The sequence below is a fragment of the Schistosoma haematobium genome, chromosome 1 (genome assembly GCF_000699445.3).
Source record: "Schistosoma haematobium chromosome 1, whole genome shotgun sequence".
In the NCBI taxonomy this organism is placed as follows: Eukaryota; Metazoa; Platyhelminthes; class Trematoda; order Strigeidida; family Schistosomatidae; genus Schistosoma; species Schistosoma haematobium.
In genome coordinates, this window is record NC_067196.1 from 12,555,994 (window position 1) to 12,580,627 (window position 24,634).

Consider the following 24,634-nt stretch of genomic DNA (forward strand, 5'->3'; position numbering starts at 1 on the left):
TTGCTTTTCTGGATAAACTTCCGAGGACTGAGTTCAGTCAATCATCCATAGCAGATCATTAGTCGGTACAATATGCTACTCAGTTCGTACGACAATTAGTCAGCTTAGATCAAACACATCTAAACACATCATCAACTTTCCAAACATTTCTTCGAACCCATCCATTCCTGACTAATGATTCGAATAAATTGTTATCTTCCGACTATAAAAGTGTTACAGAACCTCGGTAACGCAGCGGGGATACATTCAAGAGTTTGCTGGATATGAAGTGGAGTCGGTGAATCTTCTCGCTACTCAGTAAGGTTTCTCTTCATCACAAAGTGTCTGATTTGAACTGTCTTCAAAAACTCTGCTGCCGACACCCATTTTAAACAGCTGATACTGGTGAGTTAGCAGTTCTCTTAGATTAGGACGTACATATTAGTCTCTTGGATGATTTTAATCTTTCTTCAGCTTTAATGAGCATACAAACTGGAGGGACCTCTTTCAAAAGCTTCAAAGCTTTGATATTCCCGATTTATTTCAGCCATAAAATTATTCTATGTCCATCAATTGTTTATCATCGCTATGGTATCGTTTAGGGAAAAGTAACTTTTAGGTAACTATTCTGTTGAGAGTGATGTATGGATGGACAATCATTCATGACGTTATGAGTAGGGCATTTAAAATACACATTGATTTTTCAGGAGCTTTTGATAGGGTTGATCATACGTAACTTATTGCTAAGCTGAAAATTAAAGATACTGAGTTCCCGCCGGTCGGCAGGTTTACGTTACACCTAAATAATTGGGTCTTTAAGGACAGGATTGATGACCCATTGTCACTGGATACAGAGAGCCTAAGGGGGCCCTATAGGGTTCAGTAATGAGACGTTTCCTCTTCCGCTTTATATAAATAACGTTCTTCAGAAAATATGTTCTAATATGTTAATTTTCGCTGATGACTCTGAGTTTCACAGAAAGGCTCGCAACTAAGATGATAACCCGGCAGTTCAGAATGATCAGACTTTGGTTTAAAGTTGAGCGAATTATAATGGACTTATTTAAAACACTGTGAAGTGTAAAGTAGTTCATCTGAGACATTTGGGAGATATTTAGGTTCATTGTTCACCGGTTATCTAAAATCTTTCCCTATCTGTGCTAAAAACACCTTTAGAGAAAATCGTACTCCGGCAAATTTAACATTGTATTTACGATGTTTGACGGTAGGACTTCTTATTGAATTTTTATTAGTTTTACTTGACTAGAATAAGAGTTTGGAGACAATGTTTTCTCCTTAACTCCAGAAGAGTAAGAACACTAGGAAGCAAATTCGTAGATAAACTATTAAAACGGCTCAGGGGAGGGTTAAATTCAAGTTTAATAAAGAGAGCCTAAGACCGTTAGGTCTTTATTTACGAGAGTATAGGCGATTCGTTAGCGACTTTTTAAGCAATCTTTGACATCTAAAATACCTACTTAGGTACAGTCCCAACATAAACCCTTGCTCCAAACCCTCGGAAATTAGAGAAACTCTTAGAAAATCGGGATATATTATTCTCCATACGAATAGTTTGGTCTTGGAAATTTCTATTTGTTAAGGTGGTCAAATCAACTTTACGGGTATCGTTCACGATGAAGATTGGTGGATTCTTAAGGACTCTGAGCAATATGCCACCTGAAGCCACTAATAATTCTCTGCTATGCACTTCACATACCTAGGTCCCTATCTGGAGGACTAGGAGATCTACTTCTACCACACATGGAAGCTCACTAGGTAAAGGCTTCTTCTAGACCACTCACTACCACATGACCGTTCGAACATCTATGTACTGAAGATGCCACAGGTATTTATGGTTTGAAAACGCTTTAACCTAACTGCCGGATGATTTGGCTAGGGCTCAGTGAGATTTCACTGGCCATGAAGTACCTAACCATTAACTTCATTAAAATTATTTGTGTATACGAAATACTTCCTCACTAAGCTTAAAAACACACTGAGTTTCACGCTTATTGTTGATTAAGATGTTGATAGGAATTTTTTTCATTTTGGCAACATGCACGGTGATTTTTGACATATTGGACATCGGAGGTGTACACATTGTGTGCACGCTACTTGCAGTTTCTTGTCTTGTTTGGTAAGTTGTTCGTATGGGCAGCTATCTGTCGTCTCTATTGTTTATGACCGGTGAGCTCTATTACACACCACGGTGGTTAAACGTATGTTTGCTCACCAATAATGGTCAATAATGAACAGTATACAGTATACTAATTAATCATATATATGATTAATTAGTCATCCTACTTGCGGAATTCATGTGATTCTAACGGCTCTGGGCGGAATAGGGAATCCTTCCACTAGCAATATATTATGTCTAGTAGCAGTAAATCACTAACACCTAGGTATGTTTGTAATATTGGTAGTTACCAATATTGTTGATAATAAGACTGGCTTTTGATCAATAAGTTATTGAATTATTAGTTGGGTCAATACTACTCATTGAGTGATTACGGTTAAACCTTCATCAGATTTAAAGTTTGCTTCTCATTGGGAACTTCTTTCAACGGCAATTCCAGTCATCTGATTGAGTTGCATACTACGTATGAAAAAAAGCAGAAATATAGTTCTTAGTGATTTAGTATAATATACTGTTCTGAGTATTTGAAGACACATCAAGCTTGCTATCAGAAGACTAAAGACATGTTAGTTGGTTCCCTTCGGTCGTGGGGAATTCCAAAACTCAAGTCATCTTAAAGAGTGGGTGTGGATTAAGTTCAACTTACCATGTTGTATATCTGATTTCTGAGTATCCCCTCCGGGGTATGCAGTATGATTAAACAGATGACTGTCCTAGATGGTCTTGAGGAGTGTTTTGTATGTTTTAGATCATTATAAGGTCGCTTCTGTGTTGCTTATTTGCAAGTGGTAGATATTCAGTGTTTGGACAGAAGACCGCGGACTAATTTTGTGCCTCTCAATGTTCTTCAAATTGTTATTCTTTTGATGTGGAGAAGGGCTATCTCCTTGTGAACTCACTTAGAGTTTATACTATATGTAAGGCAGATTGAAACGTTAAAATTAGTTGAAAACCTCTACCGCTAAACTATCCAAAAGTGTGTCACTAGTGCCAGGTTGAATCTAAGTAGATATTTCCCACAGCATATGATTTAAATTGGTAGGGAACTAAAACTTCTAAATCTTTTTTGACTAGCGTTTTTTTCAGCGGAGAATATTCAAAGTTAATTCGGTTGTATTTGAGGTTAGCATCGTGCTGCGGTTAGACTATTTTATTCTGACTAGTTGGGAGTTTGTCTGCTGTTGACCATCCGAATTTGAACTTGGATCAGATTGCCTGAGGCACTAATCTTTCCTTCTGGTGTGTACTTCTAAAAGCCCTTCATAAGCAAAGGTAATATTTTAAATATGTACTAAGGATGGTTTATATAAACCAAAAAGGGCGAATTTATTATTTGAAAACAAATATAGGTACAAAGGAGCACCGAATGCATACGCACCACATAAGTCACTTGGTTTGTGTGTGGGCTGTGACACTGTCCGAGTGCCCAGACCGTAGCACATGGTTTTCTTAGGGGGCTACACCCGGAGACTTCGACCTAAAGGTCTGGTCTACAAGGCAGTGGAGCAACGTCAGGACATGCAGTCTCATGGTGGCCAATGACCAATCATTGCTTTATACGCAATTTGTTCCCTTAGGATCCTGAAGCCCATGTGCATCATTGGTTTGGGCTCAGGGTTTTCCAACTCTCCTAAGTGGATCTCCCATACTCACGGTTAAAGTGCCGTATATTCGCTTTTTGTCCTCCCAATTTCGTAAACAACAGTAATGCCGTGAGAAGCCAGTGAGTAGGACTTCCCTGGCAGTGGCTGTATACGCGTGGCTATGTGAGAGCATTTCGAGTGGGAAAGCTAACTTTCCCCACCCTCGGGTACTTGGGGGCAAATATCCTAGTATTTGACACTAATGGGACCACGGGGGTATCATGCAGTCCTAGGTTATCAAATAAAAATTCTTCATAAGTGAATTTTAAGCGCGACAATCCCTGGCTCTTTCTCAGACAAGTTCCTTGCTTCAAATAATCGTAGTCCTATAGGGTTAGAAATTCGAGCTTCGATGGATTCATCCTCTACATTGTAAGTTCATTGTAATCGAAGAAAGATTATAACCATCTGGGAGACCAATATATACATCCTAATCTAAGAGAACTGCTAAATCACCAGTATCAAATTTTCAAAATAGGTGTCGGCAGCAGGCTTTTTAAAGACAGTCCAAATCAGACACTTTGTGATGAAGAGAAGCCTTACTGAGTAGATCCACTGACCCCACTTCCTAACCCGTTTTTCCTCATTCTGAAATAAAAGCCTATCGGATGAACACTACATGTTATTTCTCAACCCATTTATTTTGTTGGGTAGATCTGCAGTGTTCGTACACGAGGAATCGATATCTCCCCTTTGAGACACATGTATAACCGTAACCTCTCTGTGTGACAGCCCTATTTAAGTGGGCAGGGAACTTATATATACTAGACTTTGTAATTGAGTTTTCTCTTTGGTATTTCAGGATCTTAAATTGATCTCAGTAAAACTCACAGGGAAGCTAATTGGTAAGTCGTCCTCCATTCCTCCATTATTGTTTGTGTTCATTTTTTAGAGCTAGGATGTTTCTGGATTATTACTTATCTGTACTTAAATACAGACTGGGTTGGCACAGAACCAAAATTATTAGGTCATTTGATTATTTTGAAGATGCCGTGTGATAAATACACAGTTTTGTAGTCCGTAGTGTTTCAAAGCATGTTCTTATGTCACAGTTCTATAGCGTTTTGCTTTTTCTTAGGGCATGAATACACCATTCGTCTGCAGTGCGTTTTAGTGTCTTTTTCAACCCCCCCCTGATTTTATAGACTAATATCATGCATTGATTTGATCACTCAGTCGTCGTCTAGCATGCTCTTATGCCAGTTAACATTGGACATAGAGATAGCCTGTGTCTGGGATGGATGTTGTACTTGCATCTCCCCATAAGTCGTCTATGAAAGCTTATAGCTTCATCAACAAATTTACTATCTTTTATATCTTTCACAATATGCATTAATGATTTGGGTATTTTATTATCAACAGTCTCAACAGCGTCGACACATGTTTTACCCTTCATGTATGAATATCTAGCTGATAACTTCGGAATGATTAGATGCTCGAAAATTAGTTTCTATTGACTGCCAATATGAATAACAAAATGGGTTTGAACCGTTGGCTAATAGGAGGTGTACATAATATGTCACAGTGGCGCAGCTGGATTCAACTCTATCTTCCTATCGGTTATTGCAATTATTCCTTTGTAAAAAACCTTCCCACTCTGTCTTTTCGAATTATATTTCTGATGTTTAGGCTTTCTCATTATCCTTGCTGGTGTATTATTTCGATCTCTTGTTATTCATATTGTTTGTGTGATATGGTTGCTTGGGCCAGTGTAATTCTTGTTAGGCTGTATGTTGATGACCGATTAATAATCATTAAGCAATTGAATCGTTAAAGAAACATCATCCGGATATGATAATAATAAAAAAAAAACAAAATTAATTCATTCAGCAGGTACTTGAGTATAAGCGACACTCCAAGTGTAAGGGCTAGCGATACCATCCTGTTTCCCAAACCGAAGTGGGTGAGGTGGAATTCGAAGCTTAGGTTTAGTGCTTGAAAATCGAGCTCTATTAAAGTCTGTCGGGAATATCACTCATATAGTTAATAGTTAGCTAAACTGCTGTGGGACTAGATAGTTAGGTGTTCTACTGGAGTCAGGTAACCGGAGCTAATGACAGTTGAACTAGTAAATGACTGCGGTGTAGTTGCTCATTGTTAACGAATCACAAAAAAATTCCTGTCGTGGTTCTTTTTAACGATATTCTGGCTCTTGTAAATAACTTGAGGTGAGAGAAAACTACTGGCCATTCCTTTAGGAATGGCAGTGTGAAACTGGATATTGTAATTTGAGGTCTGAACGTAATTCCATTGGACTGGTGTTTCGATCTCTGATCATCTCGGTTTCTGCGAGGAAATCCCCTTGTGGCAAGTGTAGAGGATTCAACTTGACTAACAAGGTCTCAAGGTTTCCATGATAAGTTAATGCTTAATCGATGCTCGGTTAAAGCAAATAGTAGAAAAGCACATTTCGAATTTAATTATAATCTTACTAATCAAAATCGTTGCTATTCCCCTCATCCTTCATTCCTGATATGATTGGATAAAAATAAAACATCTTAGTAACCTATGTCGGCTGTTTACTGCACGTCAACTGGTCGTGGTTTCGTTAAGTTTTTTTCACTTGTCTGAAATAAATATGGCGACCTAAAACTGTTACGTAATTTGACTTGATATTCGACTCGTTTTTTGTTGCTTTTTACTAATCATTCTTGTTATAACTTGTGGCCTGAGTGCCCTGTTAATGTATAACGTGATGATACCGTCAATTAGAGAGCAGTGAATTGTCGGTCGGACCAGTGACACATAAAACTCGTACGAGCAGTCTAGAGTCCTTATTGGTCCTGCTTTCCGCCTGGCCCATCCAGTTAAGTTCAGAACACCAGTCTCAGCCTTTGCAATATGAATCATTTATTTCAAACGTACGGGGTATATATACCAACCAAACATGTCATGTCGCACCATAAAATAGGAAAGAACATTTGTACAAGATTTAACCAAATGTGGCTGTAAGGGCGATAGTAATTGGTAGACACGGCATAATTCAAGAATGGTAAATCGTATAATAACAGTTCATAGGTTAAAATAAAGCTCATAAAGGGACATGAATATGAATAGTCTAGTTATTTAACAATTGTACTATAAAAATATGCGCATATTATTGGTCCATAAATGGATCCCAAAAGTTACCATTCATTATTCTTATCGGGATATAATAATTCTTCCTAACTAACATGGACTTCAATTTCATAAAATGTACTTATCTACATTTTATTATTTTCAGCTCCCAACTTGGATGGCAGATAGACTTACTGAGTTACAAGACGCAATTAATTTACAAGCTGAAAATTTGTGCAACGCAATCGGTGTAATACAACAAGTCGCTCAGCCCAGTTTCTTTTCTGACTTTAATTGGGCTTCTAGGTCTGCTAAACCAGAATACCAGGCATTTATCCAAGCTCAACCAACTGACGGTTAGTGTATATATGTGACTATTATGCAGTGTTTTTTATTAGTATTCAGAAAACAAATTCTTCAAATACAGTGAACATAGGCCAAAAACAAAACCAAGATATAGGATAACGTAAGCGTCCGGCACTGGTCTGCACATAGATTTAAACATGCTAGTTTATTTTGAATGTTTCATAGTTCAGTAGTTACTGTTAGTATTCATTGTAGTGAAATCAACATTATCTTTGCCTTGGTTCTGTTGTTTTAAGTTACAGTACAAGCCTACTCCGTCGATTTGAGTACACTTGTGATGTGTGCTACTGATGTCAACAGATATAAGTAGTACATATCATCAATCGAAAGTGAAATTCCTGGCGGCAGAAGGTTAAAAAGATCAAAGGAAAGAGAACAAAGAATGGTTGGTGTGGAAACGACAGAACAATGAAGTCTGAGACAATTGACTGGTATTTGCAAAAAGAACAATCAATTTTGAAACAATTGATTGGGATTTTGCTAATTAATTATTTACTGTATGGTTCTCATATTTTACTAAGATTTTCTGTAATTTTGTGTTCAAATACATTCAGTTGTCCCCACTTGTGTTTTTGTTCACTACACATTCAGCAAAGTAAATACTTTCATCGTTAGCTTTTGATGTTTAGTTTCGGATTTCACACATGTAGTACTCTTATCTTTCAGTTATTGCATATTATTAGTTCTAATTAGCAACCCCCTTATGGCATAGTTTCCCGGTGGCATAGAAATCTCATACCAACTTTTGACAAAGTGCCAGTTTTTAATAATTTCTGGAAGATACGTGTACATTCTGAACGTTTGGAAACCACACAGAAGACAGCATCTTTATAAGGAAATGGTAACTGCGCAAATTAGTGTTTATATGGTAAAGAACAAATAGTATGACATTATTAACATGTATTTACTGAAACATGATACTGTTCTTTGTAACATCTTGGCTGTCCATTTGTTTGTTTATGGTCCTAGATTTTTTTTAGTGTTTCAGATATTCCCAAGACTAATGCATACCCATGATCACCGGAATCACCTGATCCAAGCCCTTATAAAATGCAGTATTTGGTATAACGGTTCTCATACAGCTAGAAGGTACTTTGTTTACTAGGGGAGCATGCACAGTAGCGTAAATAGCGAGCTAGGAAAGAGAAGAACAAAATAATAGATGACTCGACAACCCAGAATGCGCACACAGTGCACTTATATTTATTAAGGAAAGCAATAAATCACAATCAGCTATAACACAAATCTCAAATTAAGACAATCTTGAAACCGAAACTAAGAGTAAATAGTTTAACCTAATACATAACTTTTTAAACCCACTGTAATTCTTAAGTTTGTGTAGTAAAACGGCCATCTTTATTAGCAATTTAGAACTTTGTAGTTACTTCAGCAACTATGCCTAAGTCCTGGATAGTAACTCTCATTGTCCTGTTAATAAACTTATTCAGACATTCCACAAAATGCTTTGATTGATCCAGTATTTTTGTTGGCTTTAGATATTGCTCGGAGTTTTGCTGTTGCAATTTCCGCTACTGCAAAGCAACTGGATGCATTGATTGGAGCTCTGCCTGAAGAAGAAGCCAGCGCAGATATTCAACGTGCTACTGTTCACAAACTTTTAGAAGCTTATAGATCTGAAGGAGCGAAACTTGCGCGTATCACAACTAAACTTGAGTCAAGGTTGGCTGATGTACGTCGCTGCTTAACAGCTATTGCTCAAACACAACTCACTACCCAATCACTAGAATCAGAGGTATTTTTAGTCTCTAATATCTCACATTTGATGGGTTGCGAGTTTTTCATTCGTTTAGTTTCATTGTTACTACCAGCACGATCGTTATTTTTCGTAGTTCTAATGATAAATCATCAGTTCTTAACGTCATGAATTTATCGAAGTAATACTCTGTACATTAAAGCTTAACTAAATATATACAATATGTATTTAAGATTCACCTATACTCCTAGTAACTACGTTCCCCGTATATTTATCACATGCTCACATGAGTTAGACCCACTCATTCTCATACACCTTTGATAAAAAGGTAGATCTGTCTGGAATTTAAGTTCTTCCACATTGGGAAACATTATAAGTCTTTGCTCCACCAACTGATTTGCTATAAATATCTTAGGTTATCAAACACTAAGCACCATAGTAGGGAAAATGTAAAAGTATGAAACACGCTTTTCAAAACAAACTCACCTTCAAAATGTCATATAGATGTACTTAACTCGTTCTACCACATGGAAAATGAAGTCAGTATGTTGCTGTCGTTCGTTCAACTAAGAATTTTTGATGATAGTGATTTGAGATTAGGGTATTATTATGATGACAATAATAATAGTAATTGTAATAATCATAAATGCTTCTTATTTCAGGTTGAGCTCCCATATGCGATAAATAAAACATAGTTACTTTTAGTATAGAGGGATTTGTGGAGATTATAGAATTCTCATAGTTTAAATCACGAACTAGTCTAAGCTAGAGCAACGCTAAAGGTCTAGAAGCATTGGACGGTCATTTTGTCTTAGTATGGTACTCCTCATCAGTGAGCATCTACGGGCCCACAACCAAGAACCGGACACAGGACCTTCGGTCTCACTCGTGAACACAACCTCTATACCACTAAGTCGGGAATAATGGTGTTAATCTAACCTCACGATATTGTGCAATCGTCATGCTTTGCCTGCTGTGAATTCTGGCCTTGTGGTCTAGAGGTTAAGGATTCGTGTGTGAGACTGAAGATCATGTATTCAATCCTGTGGTGGAGTCTTGAATGTTCACTGATGTGGAGTACCATATTAAGAAAAAACGACCGTCCAGGTCTTCAGCAGTGGTCTAGTCATGATCAATTCGTGATTTAAACTATGAATATAAACATTTGATTCACTATAACAAAATGTTCACTCGGTTACTTTCTATTCGTTATGTTATGTTGAATATCTCGCTGAATTTCATTCGATCTTACGTACTTATAGGTTGCTGTTCTCTTTACTGGTTTTTGGATTATGTTTGGTTGGGTGGAAATTGTATCTATGGGTTACTTTGAGCTGTGGTAATTTACTTACTATACCAAGAAACTAGTGTTCTCTCTTAACTTCAGTAAATCATCAATGTTGTGACCTGTTAGTGGAAAATAAGGCGTGGCACAACCAAAGTTTCAACGATTTATACATGCACAAAGTGAATGGGATTTTTGGAAGGTGGAAATCAAAGTTACCAAAATAATATTAATGTCAATTAACAATAAGGAACTACTAAGCATAAAGAGTAATTTGAAAAAAAACCCTCGAAGAAAGTGGATAAATCGATTGAATATCAAAACTCAAAATCGCGAGGAAGAATAATAACGTATAGATCCGCTCCATTATAACCGATATTGTTGAATAAATACTTTAAAGTATTTCGCTATTTCCCATTTAATATAGTTAATAAACTATTTTACTAAAAAGTTTATGTTAGGTTATATTCGGTTAAATAGATAAGTGCTTTTGAATAGTTTGGAATGCTATGATGCTTGGTGTAGAAAAACCTGTTATTATTTTTATATCTGGACGAAGAATAATGATTAGTAACTGTTAGGATCTATGTATGGACCGTCATTACATGTATTATTGTATAGCCATCAAGTAACTACATTATCTGTATATTCATGTTCTTTTTATTATAAGCTTCCGTTTGACCTATTGACTACTATTATATGATATACTATTCCTGAGTTATTTCCAAGGTATTAGCTACAGTCTCCCATAGCCACTTTTTAGCCTGATTTTGTGTAATTATTATTTTCGATTTTATGTTATGATACCGTCTGATTTGTTTGTATATAAACTGCGTATGTCTGAAATACCTGATTGATATATCGGGGGCTGATATTGGTGTTCTGGACTGAACCGGCTAGGTTTAGGCGAGAGGCTATTATTTCAGAGGACTAAAAAGAACTCTAGGTCACTCGAGCAAGTTTATACGTGATTAGTCTCGTTGTATAAATCGGTGTCTAATTGGCTATCGTATCACGTGATATGTTAACAAGGTCACAAGTCATAACAATTATGATAGATGAGAAAATCAAACCACTTGTAATGCTTTTAAGTGTCTTACTCAGGTAAAATCTATGTATAATGACAGGTAGATTATGAAATAATATTGAGTAATTGAAAGAAATAGGATTTAATAATCAGCGTAATTATTCGGAAAATCAACCAGTTGCTACATTGCATAATATATAGACAGAACTAACAAAATATTTTGATGAAAGGTCAGCATTATTGTAGTTATGTAAGAATCGATGATAATAGTTGAAAATATGTAAAATACAAAAGTAGAAGAAATGTGTTATGACCTTGCGTCTCCCAATTATTTTGTTTTTGCCAAAATCCCCGTCGCCAATTGTTATGACCTTGGATGTCTGACTTTTCGATCACACGATCTATCTACCAATCCGAATACGACTTATACGAATCTTCACACTAGGCCAACCAATGACGTTCAACCGGTGTGGGCAGTTTAGCGTCCTTATTGGTCCTATGTCCTACGAGCCCTTCCACTTGAGTCCAGAACAAGATACCAGCTTCCGAATCAGAGCAGATCGTTTATTTCAGGCATACTTGGTTTATATATCAATCATACAGACCGCAACGTACCATAAAATAGGAAATAATATTTGTACACAAATAAGCCAAAAAGTGGCTGTGAATGAAGGAGGCAGTAGTTAATAAACTGAACATAACTTAAGGACCGTAAATCGTACAATAATAAATTATAGGTCAAAATAAAGCTTATCATAAAAGGAATATAAATATCCATAGTGTAATTGTTGCGTAGTTATACAATAAGAATATTTATAGAATATTAGTCCATGAATAGTCCTTGGAATTTACCTGTAGTTTAATCTTCACCGGATATAACACCTCCCCTTTTTTTTTGAAGCATTAGAGATAATAATGATCCTTAGGATTTATTTTTATCCGATTGGGTTTTCGTCTGATGCGCTGCGACCTCCTTGGGAGTGTTTCACACGTCTCGTTATTATTCGGATAATTTTTAATTTCATTATTCAACTCAGTTAATATATCTATTGGTATATTCGACTTTGTAGCATTTCCTGTCTCTCGTTCTTGTCTGGTTGGCTGTATGTGGTTTGCATGTCTCACCCATATCTTTTTTCCAACTTTTACTTCGTAGATAACTTTCCCTTTTTTTCGTATTATTATGCCAAACTTCCAAGTTGGCTTTACTCCCGTGAAATCTCTTGTTATTACCGCTTGTCCCACCTTAAACCTTCTGGGCAATGCACCGTGCCGCTTGTTGAATTGCTGTTCCATTCGTTTGTTCTTTCGGAGGTTGGCTCTAAGCTTTGGTTTCATTTGCTCCATAGGTATTCTAATCTTTCTCCCAAAAATTGCTTCTGCTGGGCTTTCTTGATTATTTGTTGTTGGGTTTGGTGTTGCTCGGTATGTCTGTAGAAATCTTTGAATCATCTCGTCTATTTCACCTTCTCCCTCAGCTTTAAGTAGTGCTCTTTTAAATGTATCTACGAACCTCTCAACTAGACCGTTTGACTGTGGATGATATGGGGTGTCTTTATATGTCTAACAGCGTTGGCGGCGCAGAACTTCGAGAATTCGGCGGAGGTGAACTGTGGTCCATTATCGGATACTAATACATCTGGACACCCAAAACAGCTAAATACTTGTCTCAGTTTTTCAATAGTAGCTTTTGTAGAAAGAGACTTTACGTAGTGGATTTCTGGCCATTTTGAGAAAGCATCAACCATCACTAAGTACTGTTTTCCGTTTATGGGACCGGCGAAATCTACGTGTACTCTTGACCATGGATTTGTTGGTGTCCCCCAACTCTGCATTTCTGTCTTACGAGGGGCTTTGGTAGCTTTTGCACACGCAGAACATGTCTCAACATACTCTTTGATCTGAGCGTCAATATTCGGCCAATATACATATCCACGTGCAAGTGCCTTCATCCTTGCTACTCCTGGGTGTGCGGCATGCAATTGTGACATCACCTTACGGCGTAAATTTATGGGTACGATTACTCGACTCCCAAACATCAAGCATCCATCCACAAGTGATAGGAATTCCGACGGTGGGAATACTGTTCAATATTTTTGTCGTGTATATGGGCAGGCCAACCATGTTCGAGGTATCTAATAATTTGCTTCAATTCATCATCTTCTTGAGTATAACGTTTAATGTCTTCACAGGATAACGGTGTTGCTTTTATGGCAACTTGTAGTATATGGTGAACATCATTCTCCAACGATATCGTTGCAATAATAGAATCTTCACTTTTCTGCTTCTGATTAGCAATTAATCTAGATAAAGCATCGGCTTGTCCAAACTTTTCAGTTGATTTATATAGGATTTGGAAATCATAAGCAAGCAACGTAATAGCCCAGCGTTGTAACCGATTCGCTGTATAAGCAGGAATACCTGACTTTGATCCAAATATAGATAAAAGCGGCTTGTGGTCTGTTAAAAGCGTAAATCGACGACCATAAATCATTTTATGAAATTTCTTTACTGCAAAAACTAAAGCTAATCCTTCCTTCTCAATCTGACTATATTTTCGTTCGGCTGAGTTAAGAGTTCGGGATGCATGAGCAATTGGCTTTTCTTTACCATCAGGAAAACGATGACTGATAACGGCTCCAATTCCATAGTTTGAAGCATCGGCGGCTACAATTATTTCAAGCTTTGGATTATAATGAGTCAGCAATAGTTTAGAAGATAAAATCCTTTTTATTTCATCGAAAGAATCTTGGCATTCTTTCGTCCAGTGCCATGTTGTATTAGCCATCAAGAGCTGATTTAATGGTTGTCGCAATTTATACATCTGGGGTACGAACATACTATAATAACTAATCATCCCCAAGAATGAACGAAGGGTTGTAACCTCAGTCGGTTTGGGCATATTTTTGATAGCATTTATATTGTCTGGATCCGGTCGACGACCATCTTTATCAAATATATATCCCAGGTATTTAACAGACTCGAGCAGAAATTCACACTTTTCTTTTGTAACTGAAACCCAGCTTGTGATATTTTAGTGAGCACCACATCTAACCGACGCACTAATTCCTGCGCGGAAGAGCCAACAACTATAATATCATCCAAGTAAACTGCTACACCTTCGACGTTAGACAAAATGGTATCCATTATCTGCTGGAAAATTGCTGGAGCTGGTTTAACACCAAACGGTAATCGGTTAAAACGATAAAGTCCACGGTGGGTATTAATGGTTAATAACTCCTTTGAATCTTCGTCAACTTCCACCTGTAAGTAAGCTTCAGACAAATCAAGTTTAGAAAAATAACGTCCACCGTTTAGTTTAATAAATAAATCCTCTGGCAAAGGTAATGGATATGAATGATTTTGTAAAGCGTCATTTAATCCTGTTGAAAAGTCTGCACAAAGGCGAATAGCTCCGCTCGCTTTCTGAACTACTACAATTGGTGCTGCCCATGCCGAATAATTAACAGATTGTATAACACCGAGTTCCTCTAGTCGGTCTAATTCTTTGTCGACTTTGTCAATAGCTGCATATGGAACTTGACGCTTTGGACGGAAAACAGGTTTTACATCCTGTCGTAGGTATAATTTTGCCTTCTCAATTGTGCAGCATCCCAATTTATTCTGGAACAAGTTTTTATGTTTCTGCAAAAGATCTTCTATCGTTACGACTTTCTTGGTTACATGAACTGCGGGTGGATCTCTAGGATTATTTGCGCCTTTCATTGTGCATATTTCATTTAATGGTACATCCCATAAATTTAGTTTATCTATCCAGTCTATACCAATAAGGTCTAACTCATGTCTGTTCGTTAAGTAGCAATTTCCTGTAAAGTAATTACCTCGGAATTTAACAGAGCATTTTATCATTCCCACAAGTTTCAATATATCTCCGGACGCATTCCGTGCAGTGTGCTCTGTTGGTAATACTTTCGGACACCCAATTAAATACCACGTTCGTTTCGAGATTAGTGTGATATCTGACGCCGTGTCCAGTTGCAATCGAATATGAACACCATTAACAATTAATTCCACATATCTTCTTTTATCCGCTACGCTTAGAGCCAGTGTAGAATATACGCTGTTTATATACTTATTTTCGTACTGGTGCGGACGTCTGGTTCGTTTTGATCTTAAACTTTCTCTAGTTCGGCAGACTAATTCTTTGTGGCCAACTTTATTGCATATAGTGCATCTATGATTTCTAAACCGGCAAAATCTTGAGAAATGCCACGCACCACAATACCAACATTTAGTTGCAGGTTTAGGGCTTTTCGAGTGATATTTATGACTTTTGGTACTATTTCGTCTTTGACCTGTCTTAACAGCATGAACAGAATTCGATGGAGCAGCACTTTTGGTTTCCAGCATAGCTGTATCTTGTTTTAAATTTATTAATCGTTGACATTCAGTGGTGATAGTTTGTAACGTCATTTCATCATCATGTTCCATACGGGATAACAACTTCATGCGAAAGTCGGCATCAACAGGAGAGTTCAGACCAGAAATAAATAATAAGCATTTAAATTGATCACTGGTTAATACATTTAATTTAAATCGTTCTGCTTGTAAATTTACTCTTCCGGCGTACGTAGTATAATCTTCATCAGCCTCTTTAGTCAGCTGTAGACAGTTATACCGGATACGGAATAAAGATGACTGTTCACAAAACGTTTTATTTAGGATGTTAACAGTTTCATCGAAATTAACTTCTCGCGGATGTTTAGGCAGAATATGGTTTTTATACTTTTGATGCTCATTAGGACCAAGTTTCTGTAATAGCAGCCGGACTTTCTTTGCATCATCCATAGTAGCAAATTCTACTCGAAAAATATCTTCTACTCTGCCGAACCATGCTTCAAAAGTGTGACCGCTGTCTGCATCAAATATAAATTCTGGAATTGGATTGAGATATGATTCTATACTTCTATAATCTGGATTACCTTGTTGAATAGATAGTTTACCCAAAAGTGCCTCCAATAGTTGTTGTTGCGAAGCTAACATTTGATGCTGCTGCTGTAATAATAACTGCAATTGTTCTGAAGAATCTGACATTTTTTTTTTTTTAAAATAAAAATTTTACTGCTAATAATAATATTAATCCAAAAATCACCGGCAACTTATTACAGCTAATTTATTTCCAAAATCTGAGTCACCACTTGTATTATTATTATTTCTTTGTTGCCAAATTCCCCGTCGCCAATTGTTATGACCTTGCGTCTCCCAATTATTTTGTTTTTGCCAAAATCCCCGTCGCCAATTGTTATGACCTTGGATGTCTGACTTTTCGATCACACGATCTATCTACCAATCCGAATACGACTTATACGAATCTTCACACTAGGCCAACCAATGACGTTCAACCGGTGTGGGCAGTTTAGCGTCCTTATTGGTCCTATGTCCTACGAGCCCTTCCACTTGAGTCCAGAACAAGATACCAGCTTCCGAATCAGAGCAGATCGTTTATTTCAGGCATACTTGGTTTATATATCAATCATACAGACCGCAACGTACCATAAAATAGGAAATAATATTTGTACACAAATAAGCCAAAAAGTGGCTGTGAATGAAGGAGGCAGTAGTTAATAAACTGAACATAACTTAAGGACCGTAAATCGTACAATAATAAATTATAGGTCAAAATAAAGCTTATCATAAAAGGAATATAAATATCCATAGTGTAATTGTTGCGTAGTTATACAATAAGAATATTTATAGAATATTAGTCCATGAATAGTCCTTGGAATTTACCTGTAGTTTAATCTTCACCGGATATAACAAAATGAGAAAGTAATTTAAATATTTTTAAAGGAAAAGGTTTAATGAAAGTTGCTAAAAACTCACTCCTATACAGATGGCCAAGGTAGTGAGAGTGGTTGTACAAAATTATTTTGGATGAAAAGGTTACGGTTGTGAACATCAATTCCAATTACTTCAGCAATGTGCAGAAGACGAACTCGTAAACCGTGTGATGAATTTGATGGGATATGGGGGATAACCTTGAAAACTTTATTCAACTCAACTTGATGACCTGTGTCCACCAAGCGAGTGAAGATAAAACTCCTAATCACTTTTACCTGTCCTTTGCCTGTCAGTTAACTTGCATATTTATTTACTAGTTATTGTAAGTTACTATCCTGGTCGGTAACCTATGCTCCACGAGGGGTAGCAGGCGTAAGTAAGTAATAGGAGAAAACTTAAATTAAATGGAACTATAGCTTCTCAAATTTTTTCCAAATATGTTCAAAAGTTGGCTGTCCCCGTTTCAACTGTGAAATAAAAAGAAATGGGTTTCATTTATGATGGGTTGTTTTTTAGAAAGTTGTAATATTTGTAATCCAGATGGATTATATCCAATGTATATTTGTCTCAAAACTTATTATAACTAAGTTTGTGTGTTGACCTATGTTAAATAAGTTGTCAGTTCACAATGCTACATCAGGTTTATTCTTCGTTATGTATAAGTACATAAAGCAAATTTAAGACTCATTATGCTGAACAACAAAGACATATGACTCACTGTCTTGTTAAGTTAATTAAATAATACAAAAATTTTTTTTTCTAAATACCCAGAACTTTATTCATTCGTTGTTATTGAATTTGTAAAATGGTTTTGGTTCCGTTACATTAATGCTAATTTTCTTCGTATCCATTTAATGTTTATCACTTTTTGCGTATATTATTAGAACTATATAGCTCAATGCGTACGTAATTACTTAACTTCCGAGTCACACGCTTAACAACTCATACTTTTCTACGTTAACTTGTAATTCAACGCATTACACAAAATCCAATTTGTTACTGATAAAGGGAGAAGTTTTTATGTATAATAAATTTATGTAAGGGCTTAAATACTGATTTCTCCATCGATTTATCATTTTTCGTTGAGTACACTCCTTTGTGTTTCACTGAAATATGCTTAAGATATAAAACATACAAGTAACTCACTTCTCTAATTGGTAACTTTGTTAATATATAGGTTTTATTTATTTATCATTTCAACAGGTGTATAGAGAATTTTATGGAAACTAATCCTAATCTGTCGTTAAACAACGACTCAAGTTATGAGGCTCCTGAATACATATATTCATCACCACCATCGTCTATTTCCTGGCTCACCTATTTAACTATTATATTCCTTTTTATTTTATTCTTTCGACTATGCTTTACATTCGGTATCGTGGATAGATTACATGCTCTTGTTAATTTTATTTTGGCAATATCCACACCATCCGGTCGTAAACGTCGAGCACTTCGTGCTAAGTGTGTTGAAGATCTAGGAAATTTACGAACTCAATTGAAAAGTGTACATATGGTGGATGAGTTTGCTACTTATTCGAAACTAGAACGAAAGATAAAACTATTGGAACGTCAGTTGAACTCCTTGGCCCCTGAAACTCTTGTTGGATCAGTAAGTTTTTTGTTTCAATAATTAACTGAAGTTTGCTTACTATTCGTACAGTCATTATAAGGCAAATACAATTCAATACAGTAGGTTAATGAGAAATCGCTAAATCTCAAATGCGATTAGCCAAGAAATGGCTTTCTTTTTCAAGGGATGAGAAAATCCACTGATAGGCTTCATTTGCTAAGGGATAAGCACATATATAAATAAATAAGTTCACATACAATCGATTATCCTTAGCGAAATACATTTTCTTCACTCTCAGTATTTTCTCTCGAGCAACCAGGTTCATGTGTTTAGAAGTATATCTCAACTCTCGAACATTGCGCATCACAACATAATTCACTGGGTATGCACTACGGTTTTTTTTAGATACTGTTTTCGTGACTGTTATGAGTACTTTAACATTGTTTGGTGCTTTTATATGTAGAGAATATCTGGAAATGTCACGTTCAATAGACCCCAGAATTGCATATTATGAGATATTGTTAAGAAGTGATAGTGTTAAATCAACTTATTTGACTGAACCAATTTCGATTCACTGTTTAAATTTTGGTATATCTACAGGGTTCACAATTTATTGAATGTTACAGTGGTTACCAAAATTAGGGTTTTCGTACACTTACGTTTCAGTCTAAATTCCATTGTCCCCCTTCACTTCTCACACACATTTCTTGCCACTCTATCAACAATTTCAACTTTCTATTGTATTCTGACGTCAAACCTCTCGTTTTTGGCACTTTTGATTTGAAAACCATTCAATATTTTTATTCTTCAGAAACTGTAACCATCGAAACGTTTGATGTTTAAGCAATAGTTCGCGTGTCCGAACCCCGTCTCATCTCAGGTTACAGTAATAGGGTATTATCATAAAATCTACTATCAATATGTCTCAGATTAGCACAAACCTTTTCATCTGGTTGGTGAACCTAATTATTCTTATTGGTTCTTTTTTTCACAGACACAAATAGTTGAAATGAAACATGATTTAATGTTTTCTTCGAACTGTATTCCGTACCTCGTTGACATTACTACAATCACTTTTGGCAGTTACTGTGGATTAGGTTATAAATTAAAGTACACATTTTTCTGACTTTCAACTATAGTCATTTCTATTGATCTGAAATGTAGATTTGGCTCTGTTGATTGACATGTTTCATGACGGCACCTTCCACTCAAAGGCTTTGACAGAAATTACATAAATATATTGAAAGCTCTTTATTCGAATACACTTAGTCAAGTTTGTGCTACTTATAGGGAAGTGTCTTTTAAATCGATTACATCATGTGACGTTCGTCAAAGCTGTCCACTTTCGCTATTTTTACTCTACTCAACATGAACACATTTTTAGAGTTGACAATTTTTTCATCCAAATTTTCACATATAGTTAGCTAAAAATTTTCCCTTATGCAATCATAACTAATTTAGAAGAAATTTAAAAGATTGGAATCAGCAAAACCATGCTTACTATATCAGTTCATTGACTGTCATTGTTTCGCGTGGTTTGTATGTTGGGTTGTTTACACTTCCTATAACTGATCTGCTTGATTCTTATCACTAACTTATCTAGGTTTACTTCGTGTGATTAGTTGACTTAAACATGTTGGCAATTACATTTACCTTCAGGCTTAAGAATAAATAAGTCACACGGCATGAAGTAGTAGTATTAGATAAGGTTTATTTCAAGTAAACTTGTTCTCAAATAAAGCGAGCAGGCAGAATAAGGACGGATAGATCGAGCGTATGTGAAAATTAAATGAAATTGATCATCATACACGTGTATAAAAGATACGGTATCTAACGCGACCAGATCGTCAGACAAATGTATATAAACATTCGTGTGTGTATGTACACAGGTACGACGAGCTCATGATTACCTATAAGAGTAAATGTAAAATAACCCAATCGTGTTTTAATTATACATTTAACTGCTCGAACAAATAGTGTACAGGATAACGGGAAAGACTAAAATGATTGTTCTGTTCAGAAATTAGAATAAGGTTTCAACACTTTTATCGGAGTAATATATTTGGAATTCGATTTGAATAGAGCAGATCCGCTTATTTTTTGGTAAAGTATGTGGTTGACCTTGAACTGCTTTCCAACCAACAAGAAAGGTTTGTTTAGTTCTAAAACAAGTGATAAAAATGTAGTAAAATTACAACTGAATAATGGACCTTTCATCAATAACTGACATCAGTCATAATGAAAGACTATTTTGTAGAGGTTGACAATTTTTTCAGCGTTCAATAACAACAATGCAATATCTAGCATTCTTAACCATTTTTCTATATATTTAGTGATTAAATACTGTATATAACAGCATGATTTTCACTGGGAATTTCATTTTAATCATATAAGGCTATCTTTACATGCCTTCTATGAACATACCACTGTAGCTCATCACAACGTGCTGAATGAAAAAGCAGAATAAAAGTGAAAATTAGAGCTTGGAATGAAATCCTCTGTGAAAATCATACTTTTTCTTGTATGCCACATTCACTCACTAAATGAACAAAAAAAGCTAGGTATCTCACACATACTAAACATTGAAGAACAAATGTACTGCAGTTTCACGAACTTGTATCCTATCTTGTTTTTTTTTCAAATTATCAAGTTCAAAGGATTAGTGTAGTAAAGAGTATGCTTTAGGAATGACTCAATCATAATCGGGAATCCGATATCTAGTTTTCTGGACGAAATTAAATATCATGTTTAGTGATCAAGAGAGATGCTTTTGTACGTTGTTCAAAATATTTAAAATGATTGCTAAAAATTATTTCTTGCAACTATAGATTGAAAGTAATAGTTCTAAATTTATCAAATGCGTAAATCTATCTCTTTAGATTATATATAACAGGCAAATCGACGTTATCACTGAATTATAAACTTAAATCATTAATTTAGTTGTAGTTTTGTTCTCTGAGCTGGATGGTTTAATCATGGAGCTTTCATTGTTCTTTTGAACAATATCATCAGCACAGACTTTAGCTATGTGATATGTTCAAATTTCTCTACAAATGACTCACATAAAATCGAGGTTGACCTCGAAAACTTCGAACACTTCACTTCAACCTGGAGTTTGTGCTAACGGTGTTGTTCAGAAAAACAATGAAAGCTTCATGATCAAAACATCCTGCTCAGAGAACAATAACACGTAAATCATCCACCTGTGCTGCAAAATTTTCCCACCATCTTATACCATTGGTCATGAAGGAAACCTTAACCACATGGGACTATATTTTATGGACGAAGTAATCAGATAGCATCTCATATTTTTGACAAAATTAATTCATCCATATGGCTATAGAGAAGCTTTACAATACAACTATTGTCAATTCGTTATGAAATTGTAACCTAAACATATAATCTCAAATCTAATCAAGAATAGTCTGGGGACTTAAAAATCTATCTGGGTCATTTTAAAGGTTCTAGAATATAGATAAATTGATTCGTTGTTTTTGCTATATCTTTAGGCCGGGCTAGTTATCACATTATTTACTCGCCAATCAAAATGCAACTTCTACAGTATTAGTACTGTACCAAACCAATGACGTTCGACCGGTATAAACAGCCTAGCGTCCTTATTAGTCCTTTGTTCTCCTAGCCCTTCCAGTTCAGTCCAGAATGCCAATAACAGCTTCCACTATGTGGGTCATTTATTTGTAACATACTTAGTTTATGTAGCAGCCAAACAGACCACATCACACCATAAAATAAGAAATAGCATTTGTACAAAATTTAGCCAAAAAGTGGCTGTGAATATGGGAGATTTTAATTAATAAACTGAGTATAATTTAAGAATAGTAAATCGTATCATAATAGTCTGTAGGTCAAAATTTAGATATACACAGTCTAGTTACTTATTAGTTATACAATAACAATATATATACAATATTAGTCCATTAATAGTTCACAGAAGTTACCCGTAATTTAATCTTCACTAGTATATATCAGTTTTTTTCGATTAACAGGCCAAGTAACTTGTAGAAGACATTAATAGATTTATTAATTATGCAAAATCTGTTTACACTTTGCAGTATCATTGCTTCACCTCCCGTAAACTATCCATTTATAGAAGCTATTTTCTCTTTGACTAGAAACTAGCTGGGAATTCGTCGCGAATTCTTTAATTTCTCGTCCCTGTACTACTATACTTTAATTGGTGTATGTGATAATTTTACGTCCATATTTTTTTTATTCTCTTTTCATTTAAACATCTATGTATGTATATATTTCTCTTTCTAAAAAAATTTTTTTTTGGGGGGGGTTCAGATGGTTCGTCAAGTCAGTATCTACGTTGGATTATATGCAATCGAAGCAATATTTATGGCTTATCTAATTTCATATTCACCAATTGAGACAATTTCACCGGTAACACTACAATCTCTCATGATAAATAATCATTCAATGAAAGATATTACTATTTTTATCTGTCAAGTAATATCATATATACCTGTAAAAATTTTAGTGATATGTTGGATTATTTTATGTCGGTTAACTATTGGACCAGCAGTATCTAAATTGGGAAATAAATTACAACGACAACAACAGTCTCAAAATCAACAATCAAATCAACACTCAAGTGTTAATTTTACTAACAGTACAACAACTACTGTACCCACTACTTCTGTGCCCAATACATCATCCTGAGATCACTGACAATGTTAGCATTGATATTCAGTAAATATGCAGATAGAAGTCCTCTTTTTTGTTAACTTATAAAGCAAAACAAAACAAGGATTATTCATTCCATTTGTGTTTATTAACGTTTTATGAGTGGTGGATTTATTTTCTGGCATTGTTTTGTATACTCGTTGAATAGTATATATATCTTTTTATATGTGGTAGAAATAAACGTTGCTGACAGCTTTAAAACGAATGAGATTGATCAATCAGAACGAAGACGGCGATTGTTGAATTTAAGCGCGATTTTTAAAACAATCATGTTTTTGGGTGAGATTTCGCATTTCGTTAGGTTGGTTAATCATGTAACTTTATAACATCTACAGAATATTGGACTATTAATCTTGTGTGGCTGTGATCAGGGAATGACATACAGAAAAGGCACGGAATTTAAAGATAAGGTTTTAGGAGTATTTTGTTTAGAGGAATGCCAAGAGTTTTAGGTTTAGAATGTTTAGGGTTAGATGCGTTACGTCCATAACAACAGAGTTACAATGTCAGTCAGTCAGCTACAACGTAGGACTAGGCACATTTGTGCATTGGTCTAAGTTGCCATACCTCATTAACACAACAAGATGGACACCGGATTCATAGAAGTAGCTAATTCAAAGGTGGTAATATGTAAAAGAAAGATTGCAATAAGGATATAGTACAGGAAGAAAGAATTAGTTCATAGAAAGAAAGATTTGAAGCAATTTTAATCGCTTAGTTTAAGAGAAGATAGAGAGTGTATACACCGACGCCATTGTGATCGATTCTGAGCCATGTCACCAAGTCTCCAACCATTGGTTACGACAGTCACGCGGACCCCAACCAAGTAATCTGCATCTACCAACATAGCTCAGACTGGAAGTTAATGACTTCAAGCACTGATGCCACGTTTTGGTTTGGCCGCCCCTAACTTTCTTCCAACCGAATAGTACATAAACGACTGTTAACGGGGATCCACTCTAACAGTGCTTGTTCCGCCCTCATGCTTAGTGCTATCCCTACTTCTGCCAGTCCGCGAGAACTAACCATCAGGTCACCAAATAAACAGAGGGTGTCTCGTCTGCTCTTCGTTTTGGCGAGGTGAGGTCAAGTGAATGACTACATTAGGATCCTGTATGCGTGTTTCAGAGACACAGCATACATCAATGGTACGAAATTCCAGGGTTTTAGCCAGGAAGTCCTGCTGGCCGGTTTGACATAGGGTGCGTACGTTAAAGTCTCCAATGTATAGTTTGGAGCGAGGTTTCAGTAGACCTGGGATAGTGTTTCGCGCACCAGAATCGTTGGCTGTGGTAACAATTGAGGAGGAATTTGAGAGAGGAAATTTAGAGTTGAAAATCGAGA

General features: G+C 36.0%; 1 protein-coding gene across 2 annotated transcripts; it reads left to right on the forward strand.

The window, feature by feature from the left end:
- Positions 1-2,019: 2,019 nt before the first annotated feature.
- Positions 2,020-24,037, forward strand: MED21_1 (Mediator of RNA polymerase II transcription subunit 21). 2 transcript variants are annotated; one of them, XM_051210353.1, is made up of 6 exons: positions 2,020-2,116; positions 4,562-4,604; positions 6,983-7,172; positions 8,679-8,935; positions 18,214-18,619; positions 22,889-24,037. In XM_051210353.1, the coding sequence occupies exons 5-6, from the start codon at positions 18,230-18,232 to the stop codon at positions 23,264-23,266; spliced, it is 768 nt and encodes a 255-aa protein (XP_051073161.1). In that variant the 5' UTR covers positions 2,020-2,116; positions 4,562-4,604; positions 6,983-7,172; positions 8,679-8,935; positions 18,214-18,229; the 3' UTR covers positions 23,267-24,037. The 2 variants fall into 2 exon arrangements, with proteins under 2 accessions (XP_051073161.1, XP_051073160.1); XM_051210354.1 differs by lacking the exon at positions 22,889-24,037 and having other exon boundaries at positions 4,652-7,172; positions 18,397-22,445.
- Positions 24,038-24,634: the final 597 nt, after the last annotated feature.